The 26,941-nt window shown below is 37.4% G+C and overlaps 1 protein-coding gene and 1 non-coding gene across 2 annotated transcripts; both read left to right on the top strand.

The window, feature by feature from the left end:
• Nucleotides 1-7,016: 7,016 nt before the first annotated feature.
• LOC106869809 (ubiquitin-conjugating enzyme E2 Z) lies at nucleotides 7,017-26,879 on the top strand. The gene is made up of 7 exons (XM_014915670.3): nucleotides 7,017-7,244; nucleotides 17,519-17,591; nucleotides 18,237-18,424; nucleotides 19,245-19,356; nucleotides 21,297-21,409; nucleotides 24,279-24,369; nucleotides 25,630-26,879. The coding sequence occupies exons 1-7, from the start codon at nucleotides 7,051-7,053 to the stop codon at nucleotides 25,786-25,788; spliced, it is 930 nt and encodes a 309-aa protein (XP_014771156.2). The 5' UTR covers nucleotides 7,017-7,050; the 3' UTR covers nucleotides 25,789-26,879.
• LOC128248197 (small nucleolar RNA SNORA79) lies at nucleotides 16,517-16,670 on the top strand. The gene has a single exon (XR_008264495.1). It is a non-coding gene; the product is annotated as a small nucleolar RNA SNORA79 (small nucleolar RNA).
• Nucleotides 26,880-26,941: the final 62 nt, after the last annotated feature.

Raw genomic sequence — 26,941 nt, 5'->3', positions numbered from 1 at the left:
TTTGCCTGTAGCTGCAGAACTGTTTACCATTTATTCATAACATGTTTTATATATTTTAATATTGTTGGTGCTACCTTGTTCATAGCTAATGTTCTCAGGATCCATGTATTGGGAATATTATCAAAAGTTTTCCAGTAATCAATCCAGGTTAGACCCTTCTTTTTCTTTCAGCAGTCTTCGCTTATTACCTTATCGATCAATAGCTGATCTTTACAGTTATATGAGCCTTTGTTGCATCCCTTCTGCTCTTCTGAAAACAGGTTGTTTTCTTCTAGATGTTTGCCCATCCTCTGCAATTTCATTGCAGTTACTAATATTTAACTTAGCAGAATTGTTAGCATGCTGGAAAAAATGCTCAGCAGCATTTTGTCCATCTTTTCGTTGAGTTCAAATTCCACCGAGGTTGAAACAAATACTAGTCGATCACTGGAACTGATGTAATCGACTTCCCCACACACCCAAATTGCTGGCCTTGTGCCAAAATTAGAAAGAAAATATTATTATTATTTTATGATGAAAGTAAACAAACAGAGCTGTGAGTTCGAGTCTCATGGCTGGCCAGTAACATATTTTTCTGCAATAAATGGATAATTTATCCTGATCACGCTATTTATAACATTATCACATGTTTGAGAAATAAATTTATTTCTGTATCTTATTATTATTATTATTATTTCAACAATTGCAGCGTGGAAGGTGTTTATAAGCCATTTAAGAAACACACAAAAACCGTTAGATTCACTTCAACATTTAAATTTCATTTGCCAGAATTAAAATATTTTGGCAAATTAAATTTAAATGTTGAAGTGAATCTAATGGTTTTTGTGTGTTTCTTAAATGGCTTATAAACACCTTCCACGCTGCAGTTGTTTTTGTTCCAGCACACGATCTCAGATCAGGTCACATGCTATGCAAGTACACCTCCATTATTATTTCAAGTTTTTTCTGAAAATAGCTTCATTTCGTTTCGCTTATCGTCATCATCACATTCTTTCCATTCAGTCACCCTTTCCTTCTTTCTGTCTACATTTAACTTCTATCATGTTTTCACCTTTTCTTTCTGTTTCCTTTCTGACATCCTCCCCACCACCTACTTCCAATCTCCAGCCCCCACTTAATGAGTCAAAGAACGCTGTTGATGTAAGTATTTGATTTTTATCCCGAACCAATAATTCAATTATTCCTAACGATTCACTTTAGCAACTTAATGAATTCAACTTCAAAATTACCATCCCACTCCAACCACTGACACAAATACACACACACACAGCCACACACACACACACATGGACACAAACACACATATACACACATGAGACAGACTCAAGGCAGACCTTGAAGAGAGACGGTGTCATTGATTAGGTTGCAAATAGCAGTGAAAGGACTTTCACAAACAAACAACTAATTGATTGCTTAACAAACCCACTAAACAAACAAACAATTGATTAGTTAGTTGCTGAGATATTTAACCAATTGACTAACAATAAGGAAGTGATATTGAACCAGTACTTGTGTTTATTATTATTATTATTATTGCTTCGTGCAGAAGGTAGCAAGCTGGCAGAGTCGTTAGCATGCCAGGTGAAATGCTTTGCAGTATTTTGTTTGTCTTTACGTTCTGAGTTCAAATTCCACTGAGGTTAACTTTGCCTTTCATCCTTTCGAGTTCGATAAATTAAGTACCAGTTGCGTACTGAAGTTGATCTAATCAACTGGCTCCCTTCCTCAAAATTTCAGGCCTTGTGCCTAGATTAGAAAGGATTATTACTTCATGCAGGACAACAGCATTTATCTTCCTGGATTCACTTACAAAGAAGCAGGGCAGCACAGATAAGCTACCCCTACCATAGCTAAGAATCAATCCCTGCCACTTCCTAAGCAGAGTTTCTGACAAGAATTTGGGCCCCATCACTGCTGAAGTGGTCTTACATTCTGTTTGTTTACCATCTCAAATATTTTTATGTTTCCCATGCAATAAGTATCAGTTGGTGTGGAGGCGCAATGGCCCAGTGGTTAAGGCAGCGGACTCGTGGTCATAGGATCGCGGTTTCGATTCCCAGACAAGGCGTTGTGAGTGTTTATTGAGCGAAAACACCTAAAGCTCCACGAGGCTCCAGCAGGGGATGGTGGCGAACCCTGCTGTACTCTTCCACCACAACTTTCGCTCACTCTTACTTCCTGTTTCTGTTGTGTCTGTAATTCAAAGGGTCAGCCTTGTCACACTGTGTGGTACATGAGTTTAGTAACCAAGTTTTTGGTTATTAAACTCATGTACCCACCATGCCACTACTACTACTACCACCACCACTACCACTACCACCACCACCACCACTACTACTACTACTACTACCACCACTGTGGTGCTGCTGCTGCCACCACCATAAACACACAAATAAACATACAAACACATGCACTCACACACCTGTTGGCACATGCACATATGCACACATATACATACACATGCTCACAAACACATATGTATACACATACACACACATTCCAGCTATTCTATCTCACATTGCATAGTGAGGTTTCAATGGCTGTAATATTGTAACGGTGAGCGTTCATTGCAGGAGAGTCACAAACCTGAACAGATCAATAATCAATAAGTGTTTTAGAGAGAGACAGTGTGGAAGGAAAAGAGGGGAGACTGGTGTTCTTACTTTTCTGTTGATTAGAGTTAGCTTAATTAGAGTTAGCTTAACTATTACGGCTTCAGTTTTGGGGTAACAATGGCAGAGACTAACTACTATAACGACTGTAACAGAGACAACAGCAACAACAATAACAACAACAGTAACTGCAATAGTCAAAAACAAGAAGAAGCTGGGAATGACATTGCTATGAATTTACTTGAGCTGTTAGATATAGCTACTAAATCTCCCTCAAATCTCTCCCTATCATCAGGTAATGAGGTCTTAGATTTACTCTAAAAACCTGAGTTGGTCATGTTTGGAGTGGCTTGATCATAGGTATGTTAAATCAGGATAGAGGGAGTGGTTGGTGACAGCTGTAGAAGCCTTGTACAGGGATGCTACCAGTAAGGTGAGGGTGGGCAACGAGTACAGCAAAGAATTCAGGGTACTTGTAGGGGTTTATCAAGAATTGGTGCTCAGCCCCCTCTAGTTCATCATAACAGAGGAATTCAAGACAATAATGGTACACATACACACACACATCATCATCATCATCAATTCATATGTTGTTGTTGGCACTCCGTCGTTTACGACGTTGAGGGTTCCAGTTGATCCGATCAACGGAACAGCCTGCTCGTGAAATTAACGTGCAAGTGGCTGAGCACTCCACAGACACGTGTACCCTTAACGTAGTTAATGCTACAATATATAGAACTACATACAGTTACTTAAATATCAAATTGTACAAGGACTTTATAATGACATTGTATATTTTTGCATTTACCAATCTTTGTACTTTGATTAATAATTCAGAACAATAGGATTGCAATGATGTGACAGCAGCAAAAATGTGATAGTTTGTTCTTTTTATTCCTTGTTTGTTTTATGTCAGTTTTTCCATACCAGCATGAGTTAGCTGAATACAATACTCTTTTATACTCTAGGCACAAGGCCTGAAATTTTGAGGGAGGTGGGCCAGTTGATTAGATCGACCTCAGTATGCAACTGGTACTTAATTTATTGACTCCAAAAGGATGAAAGGCAAAGTCGACCTCAGCAGAATTTGAACTCAGAACGTAAAGACAGACAAAATACCACTAAGCATTTCACCCGGCATGCTAACATTTCTGCCAGCTTGCTTCCTTAGGCTGATTACAATATTGTTGAGGCATTAATTTTTACAGTGTTGGCTGCCCTACTTGTTGCTAAACTTACATGCTTTTTGAGTAAGAAAATTTTCATTCCACTGGTCTTTGAAAGTGCAGAGCAACCAAAATATCTGTCAACAGGGAAATATTAACAACATTACTCTTTGTAGTTTAGCAATATTTTGAAAATGCTCAGTCAGATATTCATGTACCCTTGCATACACATTGTATATATTTTTATACATACATGTGTTCTTACATACATCCCAACCACATGGTTCTGGGTTCAGTCCTACTGCATGGCACCTTGGGAAAGTGTCTTCTACTATAACCCCAGGTTGACCAAAGCCTTACAGGTGTGTTTTGTAGATGGAAACTGGAAGCTCATTGTGTGTGTGTATAGTGAAGTGCAATGGCCCAGTGGTTAGGGCAGCAGACTCACAGTCATAGGATCACGGTTTCAATACCCAGACCAGGCGTTGTGAGTGTTTATTGAGCGAAAACACCTAAAGCTCCATGAGGCTCCATGCAACATCATTATTCCTCCCTGTGCCTGTGAAATCTTGTATCCCAGCTGTAAGGCCTTATTTCCATACACACCTGCTTAATTTAATTCACCTGTTGTTTTGTCCTGTTATTATTCTTACTGTATTTGTATAACATTGTTCGTTTTTTTCCGTCCTTGGTTTTGTATACATTCGCTGCTTTCTTCCAAGAAATCTAATGCTCTTAGTTTAGTTTTTCCTTGGGGCTGACCAGATTGGAGCAATATCGAGAATAACCAGCTGAAATTGCAAGGATAATCTGGATCTCAACTGAAGAAAGAAAACTCCGAATGACCTGTCCGTGTTTTCTTTGTATCGTCTATCTGGATGTTTTGTCTCTTTCATGTATCACCTAACTGCCTGGATGTTTTGCGTTCTTGTCCCATTTTGTATTATGTGTATATATATATATATATATATATATATATATATATATATATGGGAGAATATACAAATAATAACAACAGACGAGGACAGGTGGTGTAAATAACAAAAGGATATATTAGTATGACGCTCGGGAATACGGAAAGTCTTTGACATTTCGAGCTACGCTCTTCAACAGAAAGAATACGGAGACAAGGAGAAAAACACGGAGAAAAAAAAAAAATATATATATATATATATATATATAGTGGCATATGTACACCTTGTCTCTTATATATATATATATATATCATTATCATCATTGTCATTTAACATCTGTTTTCCATGCTGGCATGGGTTGGACAGTTTTACAGGAGCTGACCAGTAGAAGGGCTGTTCAGACTCCTTGTCTATTTTGGCATACATACATGCATACCTATATATGTATATTCTTTTACCTTTTTACTTCTTTCAGTCATTTGACTGCGACCATGCTGGAGCACCACCTAATATATATATATATATATATATATATATGTCCCATGGAAGGTGGAAGTTAAACATATATGTAAATATATATACATGTATACATACACAGACACACATGTATGTGTGTGTGCGTGTGTGTATGTACATATGTAGGTATATGCCTATCTCCATACGTGTGTGTCTTTATGTTTTTGTTGCCCATCACTGCTTGATAACCGATGTTGGTTTGTTTACATCCCCATGACTTAAAGTATCAAACTTTAAAAAAGATAAGTACTGGGGGCTATTTGTTTGACTAAAATCTTTCAAGATGCAGCCTCTACTTGGCTGCAGTTAAATGACTGAAACGAGATGAAAGATACATACATACATACATACTTACATACATACATACACACACACATACATACATACATACATACATATATATATAAATACATGCAGCACATACATACACACATAGGAGAATCTGGATAAACTGAGATTTTCAGAAAGAGAAATTGACCGGCTAATTCATACATTACAAGTACAATCTGTGAGTTGAACAGTAAAAATATGCAAGACTTTTCTCAAGTTCCAAATGTGAATTTGTCTGTGTTAATTACATCCCAAGAATGGAGCCTTGTATCTTTGTTGGAAGCCGGCTCCCTCCTCAGTGGAAGATTTCTAATAATTAAAAAAATAGAAGAGACATACATACATGCATACATTCACACACACACACGCACATATGTACATACATGCATACAGAGTCTTGGATCTCAGAAGCCAGCTCTTTCTCTATTGGCAAGAAATCTTGAAATTAAACACTGAATAATGACATACATATGTGCATGCATACATTCATACATACATACATACATACTTACATACATGCATACATACAAGATGATCATAACTAAAACATTGAATTTTTCCATTCATTAATCTTTGGTCCATTGCAAAGTAACGGTGGATTCCTGACACTTCCAAGTCATTATTTTAATTTAGATTAAATCTCAGAAATAGTAAAAAAGAATATTTTCTTATGCTAGAATATTTAATCCGTGCAAGTGAGAGGTATCAACTGGTCATCATACAAAACACAACCTTAATGACTGTGCTTTGTATAATACAGCAGACCAGTGCAGGTATGGCTGTGGGTAAGAAGTTCAGTATGTAACCATGTGATTTGGGGTTCAACCCCACTTAGTAACATCTTAGCCAAGTGTCTTTTACCATAGTTCAAGTAGCTACTTTTGCATGAGCAGAACATGATTGCTAGTAATGCAACACTGCTATCATTCCAGATAAGCTGATTTGAACTCGTGCAAATACTAGACATAACCTCATGCAAATACTAGACATAGTAGTCAAATATCCTTCAAATCACACTCTACCGAGTTTTAAAATAAGCTCAGAATAATGTATTTCTAGATACAGTATGTCTGAAAAAGAAAAACAAAAAAAAAAAGGACAATACTAATGGCTTAGTCACCTTTGACCTCAAATCTGCTTGATCAGGGTTTACATGAGGCTAGAAAACAATATGATATATCTATATTTTTAATGATATCCTATTGTTTTAGACAGAAGCAACGTTCAGGGATATCATGAATGGGGGGGGGGACAAGAAAATAGACATAATTGTATTGTTTTCAGAAAGAAAGAAAGGAAATGCTAAAAATTTAAATGCAAAAGTTCCATTGTAAATTAGTTATAGAAACACAAGATAACTAGTAACTGGAATTGTTAACCGAGATTTATAGAACTAAAAAAAACCACACGTTTAATTGTTAAGTGGATGTAACAGAGACGAGTTAAGTTTCAGCTTTGTTCAATAATAGTTCTGATAACAAATAGTAAAACAAGAGTCTCGCAACAAGTCATATGTCTAAGTCACGTGACTCAACCCGGAAGTTGTTGGTTAATAAAATGGCGGTTGCTAGCTCTGATGACTCTTCCAACTTTTTTGTGGCCGAAGACATGCTCGCACACTCCAACAGTTCAAATTGGGACCCCTGTCACAGCAAAGATTGGGATAAAGAGAAACCAACGCCCCAGTGTATTCTTCGGATAAAGAGGTACCACATACTTTTCATCCTATTCAGTTCCCTCCTGTCTTCCTCTCTCTCTTCTTTACTTTCGTTTTTACTGTTTATTTATATTTACCGAAAAAAGACGAAAGAATTGCGTCTAGCTTTTTTTAAAGTATCGGATGATGTGCCGTCTTAGTTGGATAATTGTTTAGTTTCGATCATCAAATTTATATAAATGTGACTAACCATTTAAGAACAGATTATGCGAAATGGGGGGAATATTGTTAAAATGAAATAATTTTTACAGTAATTTTTGATTTAGTTATAGAGAGGAATACTTTTTTGTCACTTGCGTAGTTCAAACGTATCTCACACACACACACATATATTTTATATATTACATTTATTGTATATATATATATTACAGTTATAATTTGTATAAATATAATTTGCATGTGTAATATGTGTGCATATATATATATATATATATATATATATATATATATATATATATAATACCTCGTTCAGAGATTTAACATTGCTTATAAATATATAGTTTTAGGGAAAAGAACCAAGGTTCATGAACTCATCGATGAAAATCCACTGTCACATATAGAAAAATTAATAATTAAAAGCACAATAAATGAGTATAATATACTACAAAGTAAATATCATAAGATAAAGATAATATACATACACACACATGCACATTGTGTGTGTATATATACACATACACTCACAAAGTGTGTATATATATATATATATATATATATATATTTGTTGTTGTACTTGGGGATGGTCATATTGCCAGTTTAGCCAATAAAAACACACGCACTGTATATTTGGTGTTAATTTTTTTTTTTTTTTTTTTCAGCTTTATATTACATTAATCTTAATCTTAATCTTATTTCGGCCAGAGTTCTTTCGTCACACTTCTGTGACCTCATCAGTGGTCCTTTGTTTCCTTCTTTCTTATGTGTGTCTCACCTTGCTAACTATCAGCCATTTTGTATATATATATATATATATATATATACTTGAAGTTGGCGATTTGTATATAGCCATGCAAATTTAAGAAATTAGCTTAAAATGTGCAATTTTCTATTCAGCTACAGTGTTGTCATTTTTTTTCCCCTTACGTCACGCATACACAGACACACTGTGTCGCAGTGTATTTATATGGTCTATTTACTTATCATTTCTTTTTATTTTGTTCTCACCTGTCAACAAAGAGTACTTGTTATTGTTGCTAACCTACTTTTTGTTTGTTTTCGCTACTCGAAACTAATTACCACGTACGCAAACGCACGCATGTGCGTGCGTGTGTATGTACGCATACATAAGTATAAATATATAATTTGCAAGTGCTATCACGAACCACATTAAGAGTATTCAATGTCTATCGTAAAATGAAAATTTTACTGTGGCATACCACATAATATTATTTTATAGCGAACTTCTAGAATAGCTGTTCTTCGTAGTCCCATACTTCGTGGGAATGAGAAGTGCTAATGAAAGTGGCGGGGAGGAAGATAGTATTGAAATTTTGGGGAAAAATTTGTTCAGGATGGTTATTTCCGTTGTATAAAACAGAAATACTTGAAATAATTCTTTCTACTGCAGGCACTAGGCCTGAAATTTAGGGGAGGGATTAGTCGATTATATCGATCTCAGTGCTCGAGTGATATTTATTTTATCGATCCCAGAAGGATGAAAGGCAAATTCAACCTCGGCGGAATTTGGATTCGGATCGTAAAGACGGACGAAATGCTGCTAAGCACTTTGGCGTGTCAACGATTCTGCCAGCTCGCTGCCTTAATAATAATCCTTTCAACGGTAGAGATGGACTATATGTAATCTGAACCTTCCCCCCCCCCTTATTTTTTTTTTTAACGGAATCCCACGTTTTAGGCTATGGAGATTCCGATTCTGAAAAAAAATTATTGGAAAAATTTCAACCCCCCCCCCCCCACCAAGCAGGCTATTTGCATGCTAGAAATAACAGTCAAATCTCACAAAACTAGTGTTAGGGTTAGGGTTAGGTTTACCCTGTGGATCTATATAAAAACTGGGGTGGGGGAGGAATCGAAATTTTGAAATTGAGATTTTTGAAAAAAAATTTTCAGAATCGGATTCTCCATGGTCTGAAACATAAGATTCCGTAAAAAAAAAAAAAATTTAAAAGGGGAGGTATACCCAGATTACATATACTCCATCTCCACCCTTTCAACTATACATACACACAAAGCCTGAAATTTTGGAGGAGGAGGCTAGTCGATTACATCGACCCCAGTGCGTAACTGGGACTTATTTCATCGACCCGAAAGAATGAAAGGCAAAGTCGACCTCGGCAGAACTTGAGTTCAGACCGTATAGACGGACGAAATGTCGCTAAGCATTTTGCCCGGCATGCTAACTATTCTGCCAGCTCACCGCCTTAACAATAATAATAATTTTTTCTAATTTTGACACAAGGCCAACAATTTTGAGAAGAGGGGGGAAATCAAACTGTCTCCAGTACTCGACCCTGTACTGTATTTATCGACCTCGGAAGGATGAAGTGCAGAGTTGACCTCAACGATATTTGAACTCAAATAGGTTAAACTTTTTCCGTTTCCATGAGACACAGGGGGATGGCTAGTCCAAACCTGCGCCAATTTTACTTATAATATACGCTTTGAAATAGAAAATTCTGGAATGCAAGCATGGTACCGCACGTGGTCCTTTGACAGAAAAAGGACTCGTAACGTAAAATCGCCGGAAGTTATTTTCTGACAGGGAACATGGTTGTTCAAAAGATTACAACGAATGCACTCCACTGATGACACCCAGGGGTCAAGTAATGGTATTAAACTAGAAGACGATTGTCTGTGTGTATTTGTCTTGAGGTACTACTAAAGCAGCACGGCTCCGAACGCGCAGTTGCGCGTCCGCGCTAGCTAGTATTGAGTGGTCGATCCTAACCCTAACCCGCGTGTGCAAATGAATACGTGTTTAGGGTTAGGGTTAGGATCGACCACTCACGACTAGCTAGCGCATTCGGGACCGTGCTGCTTTAGTAGTACCTTGTCTTGATTCACTCTTTTCTTGATAATAAATGTCTTATCACTTTTGAAACACGCAGACAGACATCATAAAATATTGTTTTGGGCTTGATGTTTTTTTTTTTTTTTTTTTTTTTTTGTCTTGCTTAAATTTTAAAAAAATAATAAATTACGTCAACCATGAATGTGCCTCTTCGTGGTGGTCGAGATCTGTTTGAAACAGCTGCCAAATCTCAAATCACATCGTCCTCACTTCAGAATAGACAACTTGTTTAAATTTCAACAGGATTTCATAGCAAATTACTTGCCAAACAAGTACCACTTAAAAATGTGTGTATGAGGCAATAAGCACAAAAAAGAAGACAACAGAAGGGGGAATGCATATGTACGTAATGTGTAGATAGATAATAGAAAATGGACTGAACGACATTCTTGATCTCTGGTATCCTTTATTTGCATTCCTTCGTTACATGCTCCCAAGGATACATTCTGTCTCCACATCATTTTATTTCTCCTCCACACTCCTGTACCCACCCATATAACATGGTTTAGCACTGCCTCTAGGCCTCACCTCCCTTACCATTGACACTTTCTTTTTATTTCCTTCCTATAACTTAATTGCCCTTATCTTACTCAACTCTCCCCCATTGTCTCATCACTCTCTAACCCTCTCTCTCTACTCCTCACCCCAACACTACTTTTCATTTTCCCTCCTATTAGTCCTTCCCTAACAGTGTCTGTACCCTTACTAAACAATGAACCTGTGTAACTCCAATAAGAAATGCCTCAGATCTTGACGAACTGTCCACCCCTGCTGTCATGGTAGATAGACTGGTTTACCCTATCTCTGGGTCCACCTCTTTAACTTACCCAATTATCATTACTCTTCCTCTACTCCCACTCCAACACTAACTCCACTGTGACTCTCTCCATACCAGCTTCTCACAATAAATTTATCCCTTCCATCAAGGGGTGGCATTCTTTTGCTTTACAAGCTGCAAGGTGACCTCAACTGTGCAACTGACACAAAAAGCATCCAGCAGACTTTGTATGACATTAGTAAGCAATTTGAGCAATGACAATTGATGGCTTGAGAGAGCTCATTAGCCTTGTTGATGGCATGAGAGAGCTCATTAGCCTTGTTGATGGCAAGGCAACCCTAATAGTGCTGGTGTTATGATAGATGCAGCCAGTACACTCAGTAAAGTGGTTGGTGTTGGAAAGGGCATTCAGTCATGGAAACCATGCCAAGATTGAGGTGTGGCCCTCTGACTCATTTGAATCCTGTTGAACCATCCTGCCAGCATGGAAAACAGACATAAAAATGATGATGATGGTGTTGTGTAGCCCTAAATATTTAATAAAGCAATTAAAGTAATTCACATTATCATATAAACCATATATAATTGAAATTGATTTCTTCTGTGCATTTCACTTCTACTTATTGATTTTATTAGATTATTTATGTCTTTTTATGTTCCGAATTTAAATCTTGCCAAATCAGCTTTGTTTTTTGTCCTCTAACTTGCTTTAGAAATGAGATGTTTACAGACATTGTTTGGTTAAGAAGCTTGCTTTTGCAGTCATGCGGTCTTGGGTTCATTCCACAATTTGGCATCTCGTGCAAGTGTCTTCTACAATAGGCCCAGCTGACTAATACGTTGTGAATTTGGAAAATGGAAACTGTGTGGAAGCCCATCATATGTATGTGTGTGCCTCTGTCCCCACCTGCAGCTGACTGATAACTGGTGTTGGTTTGTTAACACCCCTGTAACTTTGCAGTTTAGCAAAAATGACCATAAGAATAAGTACCAGACTTAAAAAGAAGAAAAAGTACCAGGGTCAATTTGCTCAACTAAAACCCTTCTAGGTGGTGCCCTAGTATGGCCACAGTCTAATGACCAAAACAAGTAAAGAAATAAATAAAGAGAAAATACTGCGTTTGTATGTTTGCGTGTGTGTTATACTGAACTGTTTGGTTGTCCATCAAGCCCACATCAATTCTGATTGCACTGACCAAAGATACTCCAGCTGGTCTTTTTTAAGGCCATACCTGGGACTACAATATCTACTATGCCATGTAACTTTCCTCTTCTCCTTTTCAAGTCAGTAAAATTTGGTTTTAAAGGGTTGGACCCTGCTATTTCTAACAAGTTGAGTGACTGCATATGTTACATATGTTTGAACAAGCATATTGATGTGGAAAGTGAAAAATGGGTTTTTTTATTATTAATATATTTAAAGGTGAGCTACTATGACCACCATCGACACCACCACTACTGCCATCACTGCTTTAAATCCTCATTTTGTTTACATGTTTTGCTACAAAGACTTCCTTCCATCTTCTCACCACCTTTCTTTTCTGGGGGGGGGGTTCTATCTCCCCTCCCCTTCCTCTCTCTCTTCCCATCCCATGCTTCTCATTATTGAATATGTCATCATTTAATTTATTACAATCAATAATTGTGTGTGTATACGTGTGACAAGCAGTTGCCGTGTCGACTGTGTGGTCAGGCCGTCCGTCTGTTAACCAATTTCCTTGACCCGGTTTCATACTTAAATGAGAATCACTTCAGCTTATGCTAAATAATCTTTGAGACAGACACGAAAACCATATCTTATTTCCTTAATGTTTTTCTATCTGATCTGTCATTTCTTGCCCTCACCCTTTGTCTGTGTATTAAAGATGCACAGTGCTATTTACAAAGGGATTAATGTCAACATTCTGATAGGTAGAGAAATAATTGGTAACAGATTGTAGAGAGCTAAAATGGAGACGGGTCAGGGACAGGACGAGGTTTCTTTTAAATACCAGAATTGTTTTTGGTATTATATAGTAGTATCGTTCTTAAGCACATTGGTTCCATTGATGTGATGGTATAAGATAAGTGGTGTACGGAGAGATATTAGTTACATCTCATACCTGCTGAAGCAATGCCACTATTAAAAAAATCTTATCCGTTTGACACACTGCTTCTCTGTCGCTTTATCTCTCGCAATAACATACGCTTTTATTCTAGATCTGTATTAATAGCTGAAAAATTTCAAATCACTGGTGGTTGTCTATTTAAGGAAGTAATTTTTTATTACCTCTCTTCCTCCTTCCACAAAAGGACAATCATTATAAATGCAGACTTTTTAATCATTATTTTCATATACCTACAGTTACTGAATTACCAACATTTATGTTTGTCTATTTAAAAAAAAAAAATTTATACTGATTTTCTTTCATGCCAGAAAGGCTTAGGTTGGTTTTACAAATTTATCAGTTTGCATGAACTATTCAAACAACTGCTTCTTTCTTGGGCTAATTCACTGCTACTGTGAATTGGTGTGGAGGCAATGGTATGTATTCTTTCACTGAGTTATTTGAAGCAAGAAATGTAAAAAAAAGTTTCTAATACAGTCTTTGTTCATATCATCTACATCTGATGCCCTGCTTCTCTCTCTCTCCCACTATAATGACCTCTGCTCCTCGGACTGCCTGAGCTCATTCTGCCTCCACTCAAGGCATTCCTGAACCAGTCATTCCCCTCTACTCATCACTCTGTATTCCCCACCACCACAAAGCCACGCTCCAATCTTTCCTCCCTTCCCAGAACATTGGTCTTTTGGAATTCTTGCCATGCTCATGTTTATCTCACTGGTATTAAGTTACAAAGGTTAAAAAAGAAAATATTAATGACAGCTTCTTAGTCTAAGAGGGACTGTAAAGGCAATATATACTGTTCTTTCTTCCAGACCCAGCAAAAAGACCAAAAAATATTAATCTAGGTTTCTGTTTTTCTCAAGAGACATTAATCCACATGAGACTTACCATATTAAAATGTTTGCATTTCAACTGAAATTTCATCATTACATGTATACAGTCGTCTTTTAGTTGTGTTTCAAGCACCAGCTTAATATAGCCATAAGTAAATAATGGTATAGCTGCTTTACTAAAGCAGGCAAATTTTCTAATTAGTTTGACAGTTAATTGAAACTAATTACTTTGATAGTTAACTGAAACACATGTAGTTTGTCTGTTGTTAAAAATATGGTCTTGGAAAGGTACTCACTTTCATTGTTGTCATTTGCTCTGTCAATAAATCATCTCTTGGCTTTGTGCCTTGGCAGTCATGTGGAATAAGTGATCCCTTTGTTGGAAAATAGGTTAGGATTGATGACAGGAAGAGCATCTAGCAGTAAACCAGTACCTCAATAATAGACTTGTTTAACCATTTGTTTAGACGAGAGTGTAAGAGGAGGGAAATATTTTGACAATGTATTAAAATTTAAAAAATCAGTTCTGACCAATGAAAGCTCCTTTTATTATACAAGTTAGAAAAATTTTCTAAAGTCAGTTAATTTGAATCCCTGCAAGTCAGTAGTAACGTGAGTGGTCGTGACAGTCATGAGAGACACCATTAAGTCAAGGATTATGGATAAAATTTTGTTGTGGAAGAAAAATGATTAGCTAATAATGTACATGTGTGGGTGTTAGAATGTGCAGTGATTGTTTGCATTGAATAAAGGGAGAGAAAGAATTGCAGCAGCAGGTTGTGAATTACAGCAGTCAAATTGAATGATTAGTGTTTATAGAATCTAGGGTGCTGGTATATAAAGAATGTTTTAACCCAATAAATGCAGAGGTTTTTCAATAGTTAACCAAAAGTTGGGATAATTGCAGCAGATGACGTAAAGAATTCAATGGCATTCCCTACACTTTCCCAGTGTTGAAAGCTGTAGTTTTAGTCCATTATACAATAACAATTTAATTTCTTCACCTTTGTTCCCAATGGTGACAGTGGAGTCGCAGTATCTTCTACAGTTAAAATTTTGCAGGTTAATATATATTTCTGACTTGTATCATTTCATTTTATTGACCTCACTTTTTAAAGGTGTTATCTAAATCACCCTCTCTAGCCTTGTACAGCTTGCATTTAAAACTCTTAAAACTTCCACAATGTCTGATCTGTCCTGGTGACCACAACATATATCATCATCATCGTCGTCGTCGTTTAACGTCCGCTTTCCATGCTAGCATGGGTTGGACGATTTGACTGAGGACTGGTGAATCGGATGGCTACACCAAGCTCCAATCTGATTTGGCAGAGTTTCTACAGCTGGATGCCCCTCCTAACGCCAACCACTCCGAGAGTGTAGTGGCAACATATATAACAGCTAAAACTATCTCTCACTTCATGGCCTTGAATACTTTAACCCTAATTAATTACTGGCTACTCATAGAATACTGTCACTGTGTCTTTCAAGCCTGTACTGCATATCTGAGACACTGCTGCTGCTACTTCTACTACACGCACGCATCCTAGACAGCTGGACCATTACCTTATTGACAAAAGAAAACGCATTCCCCAATACCTTCTGACCTCTGACCCACAAATATACTCTCTTTCCCCTCTTTGTGTCTTCAGTTGCTATGTCAGTAGCATCTACTTTCTTAAACTTATCAGCAGCTTACCTTTTCCCCAAGGCCTACCAAACAAACATCTCTCTTCCTTTTTATCACCCATTAATGTTTCAACTCCCAGGCTCCACATTCACCACTTTGCTTGTGTCCCCCTACCGTTCCTCAGACTTTCAGTACTCTGGAATCCCCTTCTCCATCTATTTCTATTTTCTTCAGATGTTCAATCTGTACATTAAGCATATTGGTCTAACCAGTCTTGGATTGCCTGCAAAGGTCAGGAGTAAACCATTTAAATCAACATTCATATCAATGAAACAAATGCTTTTTCTTCTAGTTTCCGTTTTTTACCTTAGATGATCAGTTCACCTCTATTGTACCACCACTTCTGAGTGACTCTTTATCTCCCTCTTTTTCAAGTCACCATTGAGTAACCCATGACCCAACAGTCCATCTCTGCCAATGCCAAAATTCATCAATCCATTTTTGATTTTAATATCTTTGAAAAGGTTTGTTCCAGCAAAGTTGACCTGGGGTTAAACAACAATAACCTCTTTGAATTCATTGAAGTCCACCATTATCATCCCAATCCTGGTTTTGTTGTGTTTCATTCTTTTTCAGCTCTACTGTTTGAAGTCTTAGAACCATTAATACCATTAATAGCCACAGCCATGGAATACTGCCACTGCTTCTCCCAAATCCACGTTCTTTTTTGCCAAAGTCCTCTCTTCACCTTTTACTCTTTATCTGTTCTTCACACTTTAGCTATCACCTCTTTCTATTAATATTCCATCCAGCCATACCAAGTCTACCCAGAGTTCACTCCCAACATTGTACAACTAATCATTATTTCTGCACTGTTAATTCGATGGCGTTCCCTACACTTTCCCAGTATTGAAAGCTGTAGTTTTAGTCCATCGTACAGTAACAAATTTAACTTCTTCACCTTTAACTGTCCTCAATGGTGACAGTGGGGTCACATTGTCTTCCACAGTTATAGTTTTGCAAGTTAATACATGTCTGTTTCAGTATGCAAGTTAATACATGTTGTTGTTGGCACTCCGTCGCTTACGACGTTGAAGGTTCCAATTGATCCGATCAACGGAACAGCCTGCTCTTGAAATTAACGTGCAAGTGGCTGAGCACTCCACAGACACGTGTACCCTTAACGTAGTTCTCGGGGATATTCAGCGTGACACAGTGTGACAAGGCTGGCCCTTTGAATTACAGGCACAACAGAAACAGGAAGTAAGAGTGAGAGAAAGTTGTGGTGAAAGAGTACAGCAGGGTTCGCCACCATCCCCTGCCGGAGCCTTGTGGAGCTTTAGGTGTTTTCGCTCAATAAACACTCACAACGCCCAGTCTGAGAATCGAAACCGCAATCCTATGACCGTAAGTCCGCTGCCCTAACCACTGCGCCATTGTGCCTCCACACAAATTAATACATATGCAAGTTAATACATATGTCTGTTTCAGTATGTTTTGACTGAAGAACCTGATTAGCTGGGGGTAATTATTTCTCAGCTAGGCTGACTGGGCTCAGAAATGTGAACTGTCAAATGTAAACAATAAGTAATTTAATATTTGTACTGTTTCTTTATTGTTTCTTCTGCTAAACACGAGGGAAATCCTAAAGAAAATACTTTCCCTATGGGTCCTTATGGTTCAGAAATAGATTAACGAGCTGCCAAAGGTTTCATTCCTAGCCATGGGTCAACTTAACCAGTAAAATACTGGGCTCAATTGTCAATTTTAGAACTCTTCTGCATCAAAGAAAATAAAACCCTTGATCATAATCAATGAAAAATTAATATTTGTGCAATTTCATATAATAATAATAATGGATTTAATGTATTTTATCTTTGCAGAGATATTATGACAATATATAATGAACCACCTCCAGGAATGTGTATAGTTCCAGACAAAGAAGATATTACAGAAGTAAGTGTCACTTAGCTACTCCTTCATATCACATAGCTTTTGTTGTGGGTTTCCATTTGTCAAGAGATGTGCAGCAATTGTTCCACCTCTCTGCACTCTTGAGTCCATATCCAGTTGAGGTCAGTTTTGCCTATCTGAGTCTTTTAAAAAAACGTATCTGTCCAGAGCAGTGAATTGCATAGAATTGTTAGAGAGTCAGACACTATGCTTTGTAATATCTGTTTTAGCTCAAGTTCAAATTCCATCCGATCACTGAAAAACATGCTTAACCCTTTCGTTACTGTATTTATTTTGAGATGTTCTGTGTTTCTTTCAGTTACTTTAAATATAACAAAGAATTTAGTAAAATAACTTAGTTATCATTAAGCTAGTGTTAGGAACATTAATTGTGACTAAGGTTTGGTGGACGATTTTAATTCAAAACTTTTGTAAACAAGACATTTATACTCAGAGCCAGTTTCAACTGGGTTGATAACGAAAGAGTTAAGTCAAGAATTATAACCAACATATAGTAATATGAAAAAATCAATGGAAATACGGTTCTCTTGGCTCAATCAAAAGAGCAACTTTCACTGCACTACCATTTCTTTGTAAAATTAGTTCTACATTGTTCTTACCATTCTCTGTTTCTGCTTGCTTCCACAGATTCATGCATTAATTACTGGACCTTTTGATACGCCTTATGAAGGAGGTTTCTTCTACTTTCTAATTCGGTGTCCCCCAGATTACCCCATCAGACCTCCACGAGTAAAACTAATGACTACTGGTGATGGTCGAGTCCGTTTTAACCCTAACCTTTACAGAAGTGGTAAGGTGTGTTTAAGTATCATAGGGTAAGTAAAACTTTTTATTTTTTGAGTACTTGCAACACCAAACAGATTTCACTAACTTCCTTTACCTCATATCTCATGTCAATAAAATAATTATGATAAATACACTCTCTGCAGACCTGTAGGAAGAGCTGCCAGCAGACTTGTGCATAGTATTCTGTCACTAAACATTTTTTGATCAAACTGGAATGTCACAACTAATGTCCGTACTTTGTATCCTAACACCTATTATTTGCTTTGTCCTTTGCCAATGCACTCATTATTTTACTGAATCAGTTCATCTAACTATGAACAGATACTATGAGGAAGTACAGTTTGATAGATTTTATTAACCTGCATCATTGAACTCATCCTGCTATGAGCAAAATTGGAAGATTATCATTCTAAACTTACTTCAACTTCACTTGAGCCCTTTACTCTCTTTGGAGCATTGGCCATCAATGACTTTCCTCCACTGTTCTCAATTCTGGGCTGTTTTTTCTTTCTTTTTTGCTTTTCTCCAGTTAGATTCCTGCTTTTTCAACTCTGCCCCAGTATCCAGCTACTTTTAGGGATCTTCTTAAAGCTATAATATTTTTTATCATTATGGTTGAATTAAAGCAGTTTTATTATACTAAAATGGAAAAGCATTAACTACTAAACCACATGGGTCTTACCTCATGTCTCACTATTTCAGATTGATATTTTTATAGATGAAAACTCTTATTTTGTAAGTTGTGTAATTCCACAGAAGAGTTTCTCCCTCCCCACTCCCAACCATTATCCTTTACTCTTTTTATATAATAAATTAAAATTGTACCCTGCCATTTCTGCTTCTTTATAGGACCTGGAGCGGTCCATCCTGGAGTCCTGCCCAGTCTCTTTCCAGCATTCTGATATCCATCCAGTCTTTAATGAATGACAAACCATATCATAATGAGCCAGGTTTTGAGCAGGTACGTATGAATGTGTGTAAATGATACCTTGCTATAATTCTTCTCTCAAAACACCTGGAACATTTCAGCTCTAAACCTTTTCACGGAAGATAACTTTGAAATATATTCTTTAATGCACTTTATGTTACTTCTTAACTATCTCTCTGCTGCTTTCATCATCATCATCATCTAACGTCTGTTTTCCATGCTGGCATGGATTAGACAGTTTGACCAGAGCTGGTCAGCCATAGAGTTGCCAAAGGCGCCAATCATCTGGCTTGGTTTCTACAACTGGATGCTCTTCCTGATGGCAACCACTTTACAGCGTGTACTGAGTGTCTGTTACGTGTCATTTGCACAGGTGCCTTTTACATATCACCCAAGGAAATTAAAGACAAAAAAATTTCCATCTTATTTACTTTTTACATGAATTTTTATGTCCATTTTTCCATGCTAGCATGGGTTAGACAAGTACATTATTGGGTCAGTGCTTTTACAGCTTGATGCCTTTTCTGTCACTAACTCTTATCTTTTTTTAACAATAAATGAACATTTATTCCACTCATTTTTGAAGGTACATGCATATAATTCATTTTGTAATTAAAATTCCAATATTTTATAATATATGTATTTTAACACATACTGTATAAAAAAAGAATAGTGCTAAAGGTAGTGTCAGATAAAAACCTCTTTCCTATCAATAAAGTATATCATAAATATTACTGCTCAAATGTTATTTCAGTTATTATCAAACTATATTATACTTATTTACTAAAGCATTGTATTTCTTGTAAGTGAGCACCAGAAATTCATCATGTCACAAAATATTATTACTGACAGGGAAAATGTTTATGGCAGATAATGTACCACAAAAATAGGCCATGGAATTTCCACAGGGTCTGCTAATGTGAATAAAGATAAACTTTGGTTTAAAAAGGCTAATTCTGTTTCTGATCCAATGTACTATGACTCTTTCCAACCTTCATTGCTTAGTTCAATAATGTGATGCCTCTATAATTTCCTCTCCCCAATGTGTTTCCTTTACCTTTGTAGCAGTTTACTATGCCAGTCAGTGGAGGCGCAATGGCCCAGTGGTTGGGGCAGCGGACTCGCGGTCATAGGATCGTGGTTTCGATTCCCAGACCGGGCGTTGTGAGTGTTTATTGAGCGAAAACACCTAAAGCTCCACGAAGCTCCGGCAGGGGATGGTGGCGAACCCTGCTGTACTCTTTCACCACAACTTTCTCTCACTCTTACTTCCTGTTTCTGTTGTGCCTGTAATTCAAAGAGCCAGCTTTGTCACACTGTGTCACGCTGAATATCTCCGAGAACTACATTAAGAGTACACGTGTCTGTGGAGTGCTCAGCCACTTGCATGTTAATTTCACGAGCCGGCTGTTTTGTTGATCGGATCAACTGGAACCCTCGACATCAGAAGCGACAGAGTGCCAACACACACACACTATGCCAGTCATTGGGCATGACACCTTCCTCTAATTTTGGTGAGTGGCCTGTATCCTACCTCACCAGACATTTAATATCTTTCTTTAGAACCATAGTTTTTGTTCATACTGTTTGTTTTAATAAACTTTTGTTAATCTCTTAAGAGTTGCCTAATCTTTCTGTTACAGTGTATCTTTCATTAGGTTGTGCTTAGCTTTTCACATTAAAGCTGTATCTAACCCTTCTCTTTACGGCCATGCCTAGTTCTTTTCAGAAAGGCTGTGCCTAACCCCTCTTCTTAAACCTGTACCTAGCTCCTCTCATTAAGGCTATGTCCAGCCCCTCTCATTTGACCCTGATATGAACAACAAACCGAATCCTGTTTTGTTGTTTAATATTTGTGTTACTCTGTTTGTCTGGTGTAGCACTGTGACTTCTAATCATGTTATTTCTCCATATCTTTAGGTTTTAGAGACGATACACTTCCAGTGAATTGTTTCTATTTTTCTGTAAAACAGGAGCGTAACGTCGGTGATGCTAAACGATATAATGATGTGATACGGCACGAGTCTCTACGGGTTGCAGTTTGTGATATGTTGGAAGAACGATGTACCTGTCCACAAGCACTTCGGTATTGTTGTTGTTGTTATCATTATTATTGTTTATTTTCCCAAACACTTCTTTGACAGTGTGTGTATGGTGTATTATCATCATCATCATTAACAGTAGTAGCTGAAAGGAAGAGCTCTATTACTCTTTTACTTGTTTCAGTCATTTGACTGTGGCCATGCTGGAGCGCCACCTTTTGTTGAGCAAATCGACCCCAGGACTTATTCTTTGTAGGCCTAGTACTTATTCTATCAATCTCTTTTGCCAAACCGCTAAGTTACGGGGATGTAAACACACCAGCATCAGTTGTCAAGCGATGTTGGGGGGAGAAACATATACACACATGCACATATATATACACACACACACATATACAACGGGATTCTTTCAGTTTCTGTCTTCCAAATCCACTCACAAGGCTTTGGTCGGCCTGAGGCAATAGTAGAAGACACTTGCCCAAGGTGCCACGCAGTGGGACTGAACCCGGAACTATGTGGTTCGTAAGTAAACTACTTACCACACAGCCACTCCTACATCTATTATATATTGATAAAGTATCAGTCAAAATGCTTTTTGCCCTTTACGTCCTGAGTTCAAATCCTACTGAGGATGGCTGCTTTTGTCTTTCCAGGGTCAATAAATAAAATATAATACCAGTCAAGTACTGGGGTTGATATAACTGACTGGGCTTGTGCCTATGTAGAAAAATCATCATCATTATGATTATTATTTTTGGGAGTGGGTTGGTAGAATCATCAGAGCATCAGAAAAAATGCTTTGTAGTATTTGTTCTGAGTTCAAATCCTGTTCTAGTCAACTTTATCTTTCATCTTCTTAGAATTGATGATATATAGTACCGATTAGGTACTAGGATCAGTGATATTGACTAACCCCCTCCACCAAAATTTCAGGCTTTGTGCCTATATTAAGGAGTCAAGTTCTATGTATGACAAGTTTTGATTTTCGGTTGTAGTGATTTCATTTACAACTCTAATTATCATCATCAATGTTTTTTATGCTGTGGTGGCTTACATGCCTCTGCTATGCAGCATGACATGACCTGTTTCATTCTTTTGTCATCTCATTTGTGAAACCCAGCATCATGAGATCCTACTTTACATGTTCCTTTATCTTTCCTATTAAACAGCTTTTTGTAATGTAGCACTCATTGTCCATTCACAACATATGTCCATAGTAGAGTAGTCATTTCTCTTGCACTTGTTATCTTTAATTGCAGCTGCTGTCAATATGGAAAGCAGAACATTACCAGAGTCATGAGTGTTGGTTAGAATGCCTCATATTTGTTCTGATTCTCTGCACCAAGGTTAGGATCTCTCATGGAATTTATCCAGGTTTCCATGTGGTATAAGTAACTCAAACTACAATACTCCCTCCTAAATAGGATGCCAGTCCATCACAGGTTTAACTTCCCAACTGTTGCTGGGACTTTTTTACAGCTAAGTGGACTGGGGCAACATGAAGTATAGTGTTTTGGTCAAGAACACAATGCACTGCCTAGTGCAGGAATTGAAACTACAATCTTACAATAGTGAATGCAACACCTTAACCAATAGGTCACTAGCCCTCATCCATCAAGGTTAGCTTTACCTTTGATATTTTAGGGATCAATAAAAAGAAAGTACCAATCTTGGTCAATGAATTAATGGAACTGTTAAAAAGTTTGGTAATGATGGTGTCTTGTGGTATTTGTCCCAGCTCTTAGCATTCTGACAGCAATGCCATCAACGACACTGGTGCCAAATTGTATTGGCTTAAAGTCAGCAACCTTTCCTTTGGATAAATATGGGTGGTAGGGAGAGATGAGATTTGTATGCATAGACTACTGCTAGTCTTTCTCAAAAACTCTTACCCTGACCTGCACATGTATGTCTATATGCATGATCAACATTGACCGACAGAAACCTTAGATAGTCAGTATGGTAGTAATATATTAGCACTGACTAAATTTGATTATAAGGTAAATATTAGACTTATATAATGTTAACCTACATGGAAGATAGAACTGTTTGCTTGTTAATGACATTGGTCAATACAGCAGAGACAACTGGTAGTGGTGGTGTAAATAGTGGTTGAAAAAGAGCCTTGTATGCCAAGACAGGGAAAGACCATGTTAGATAGAAAAATACACGGAGAGAAATGAAGTGATGTCTCAGGATGCTGGTCACCACAGTCGTGCAGCCACATAATTTAGGGGGATTAAAGATGTCAGTATTAAAAAAAAACTCACATAAAGAAGTACAAGATACCAAAACAGTATGTTGGCAGAATCATGACAGCATTGGATATAATTCCCACACTGTTTTTGTTTCGAATCTTGGCAGAACGATTATAGTGTTGGATGAAAGGCTTGCTGTATCTGTTCCATCATTTGGTATAGTGACAACACTGGTGCCACGCTGTGTCAGATCTAAAGTGGCAGCCTTTTTCTTGGACAGCATTGGTGATGTAGAGAGGGAAGACTTGCATGCATAAGTTGGCTGCCAGTCATCATCACCATTATCCAATGTCTTTTCTTCCATGCTGGCATGGATCAAATAGTTTGGCATGAGTAGACAAGCCAGAGGACGGTGCCAAGCTCCAATGTCTGCTTGGCATGGTTTCTACAACTGGATGCCCTTCCTAACACCAGCCACATCACAGAATGTACCAGTTCCTTTTTTTCATGGTACCAATCCAGTTTTCAACAAAAATCTTGTGCAGATACATGTCCACCTTGACCAGCAGGGGCTTGATATGAGACATCAACAACTTAGTTTGGTTTGTATTGAGGACAGATGGGTTCTAATTTGGGCGATATTCATTAAGTGACTATTCGCTAACTGCTATTTTTTTTACCTCAACTAATTCATGATTTACTTTCTTGTCTTCAGAGAAGTGATGGAAAAATCCTTCCCCACGTATTATGATTATTATGAATCTGTATGTAAAGCCAACCTCCTGAAGCAGGGGCAGACAATGCTGGTAAGTACTGCTGTTTTTACTGACACCAACCTGCAGCTCGTGCTGTCTCCTGTCTTTACTGCAACACCAGCCAGTCTAGGTTCATGATGACAATTAAAATAATGGACGTTAAAATAATGCAGAGCATAAAGGAAGCAGTGCTATTTAAGTACAGATACATTGGTCAATTACACCAACAGTAACCTTGATGGTGTTGTGTTAAGTTCTGTTGAAACATTACAATAGTGTGAAGTAAGCTAATCAAGCATTACAGAATATGGGTTCCCTTATACTTCACTGCAGGATATGATTTAACCCTTTAGTATTTAAACCGGCCATATCCAGCCAAAATGTTTAATCTGTTTTATGTTCAAACTGACCAGATCCAGGCTCTCACACCTACACTACAATGTTATTCTACATTAAGTACTTACACCATCAAGATCTTGAAGATATGAGATAATGCATGCTTAATTCAAATCAATGTGAATCAATAAGCATTATGTTTGATAGAATAATCTGAACACTAAAGAGTTAAGAGTGATTTAGTTGACATTTCTAACACATCCTACTGTCACAATAGACACTTTTTCATTACCTCACTTGTGCTTTGTTGCTTTGGTTATATTTAACCTCAAGTGAATCCTGGCTTAAGCAGATCTTTGATCAAAGATGTTCAAGCTGTGACAATCCCAGAATCTCTTTAACCCTATCGCATTTAAGCTGGTCGTATCCAACCAAAATATTCTACTTGTTTTATGTTTAAATTGGCCAGATCTAGCTTCTCACACCTACTCTACAATATCTTTGTGAAAATGAACAACTACATTATTGAAATCTCAAAGTTATGATATAATGTGTGATTAATTCAAAACGATGTGATTAAATAAGCAATACATTTGAGATAGTAATCCAGACGTTAAAGGGTTAACCAACATGTCCTTTTCTAAACTTATAGGAAGTAATTTGAGGAAGCTTTGGCTGCTATTTTTAGCAAGTCAGGTGACCATGTAGAGCGGTTATCATGGATAAACTACAGTCTGCAGGACTTACTGAATGGCATGCTAACAAAACATCACCTTGAATTATTTTTAGTAGTGTTGCCCACTTGTTGATGAGCCATGTCTCATGTGACCTGATTCTTGAAAAGAAGGCTGGTTATGCCTGGTATAGGGGTTTCCTTGATTTGTGGTGGTGGTAGTGGTGGCAATGATAGCTGTCGGAGATAAAGTGTGTAACCAATGTCTTAAGATTTGGTTTCTCTTCTGTTTACTTTCGCAGGATCCTTTCGGTGACAAACGAGGCTCATTTGACTACCAGTCCCTATTAAAGAGGCTCCATGCCATCAAGAAGAAACTAGAAGAGAAACAAATAGCATCGGATGAAGAAGGGTCATCAGACTCAGAAAGTGACATTGTGAATGACTCCAGTCAAAGCTGATGTTTGTCGCCCACTACAAGTGACTGGACAACCATCGATTGGAGGCAGTGGGGTGGGACACAGATGGACTACAATGATAAGTTGTGTTGCTGTTGGCTGCCAAAAGTACATCGATACTATGGCTACAGAACACCTCTCTCACTCTCTCTCTTTCTTTCTTTCTCCTCTCCTACCTTGATTCATTGTGATATGAGCTTCAGACAGTCTCAATGTATAAATCCGGTAAACCTCTTTTTTTAACCCTCCCACTTGTCCAGCCATACATACACACATGCATGTGCCTCCTGTTTCCTCTTTATCTTTCTTCATTGTCTTTTGCAGTGCGGAAACGGTAATGAGCAGGGAGCATTTGTTAAATCTGAAGACCTGAAGATCTACTTTCTGCTCTTTTCTAACTTAAAGCAATCGCCCTGCTGGTTTGTCCAGCTGTTGTTGCTTTATGTCTGTATATAAGGTTGGTGGAACAAACAGGAAAATATAGAACTCAATACATGAATATATTTTCAATTAATAGAAAAGTTACAAAAGTGACTCAAGGGTCAACGGTTTTGTGCATACCACTTACAAAAATTTGGTAAGTACTGGGTGCAAATCTCTTAGACCTTGTGTCATGTTTGTACTTCTCTGCTGATGTATGTTTGTGTGTGTGTGTGGATGTGGTTTTTATGTATGTATATGTGAGTTCTGGTTTTGTTTTAGAAACTTCTCACCAATACAAATTGTCTCCAGTCCAGAAGCAAGGCTCTCAGTGGAATCTTGACTGCATCAACTAGGTAGCCATGCATGGCTGTGCATGCAAACATATCGTTATGTGTGAAGTTGTGTATATATCTGTGTGTGTGTATGTTATTTTTTAAGCTGAAAGTCCTTCAGTAATTTTTGATATGCCAGTTTCGTGCGTAACACATAAAAATGAAAACTGTCCATTTTTAGAGTGTTGTTTCTAGCTAATAAAGAATATTCTGATAGATTCTGAAAAACATTGATTAGGCCCACACTGTAAACAGTGCACAAATTTGAATTCTAATATAAATGATCAATAAAAATAATATTAAGGCTGTAATAGTTAATTTAATTCCAAAAAAAGAAAATGTGTTTATGTATAGATTGCCTCAGTAATATATATATATATATATATATTTCTATATATATA

The sequence above is a fragment of the Octopus bimaculoides genome, chromosome 6 (assembly GCF_046866305.1).
Source record: "Octopus bimaculoides isolate indiv1 chromosome 6, ASM4686630v1, whole genome shotgun sequence".
In the NCBI taxonomy this organism is placed as follows: Eukaryota; Metazoa; Mollusca; class Cephalopoda; order Octopoda; family Octopodidae; genus Octopus; species Octopus bimaculoides.
This window is presented reverse-complemented; position numbering and strand designations above follow the sequence as displayed.

Bases quoted from the DNA above. Each gene is read 5' to 3' on its own strand.
- LOC106869809 (XM_014915670.3), top strand. From the start codon at position 7,051: ATGTCTAAGTCACGTGACTCAACCCGGAAGTTGTTGGTTAATAAAATG. The intron at 18,425-19,244 runs GTAAGTAAAACT...GCTTCTTTATAG, and splicing joins GTGTGTTTAAGTATCATAGG to GACCTGGAGCGGTCCATCCT. The intron at 19,357-21,296 runs GTACGTATGAAT...TCTGTAAAACAG, and splicing joins ATGAGCCAGGTTTTGAGCAG to GAGCGTAACGTCGGTGATGC.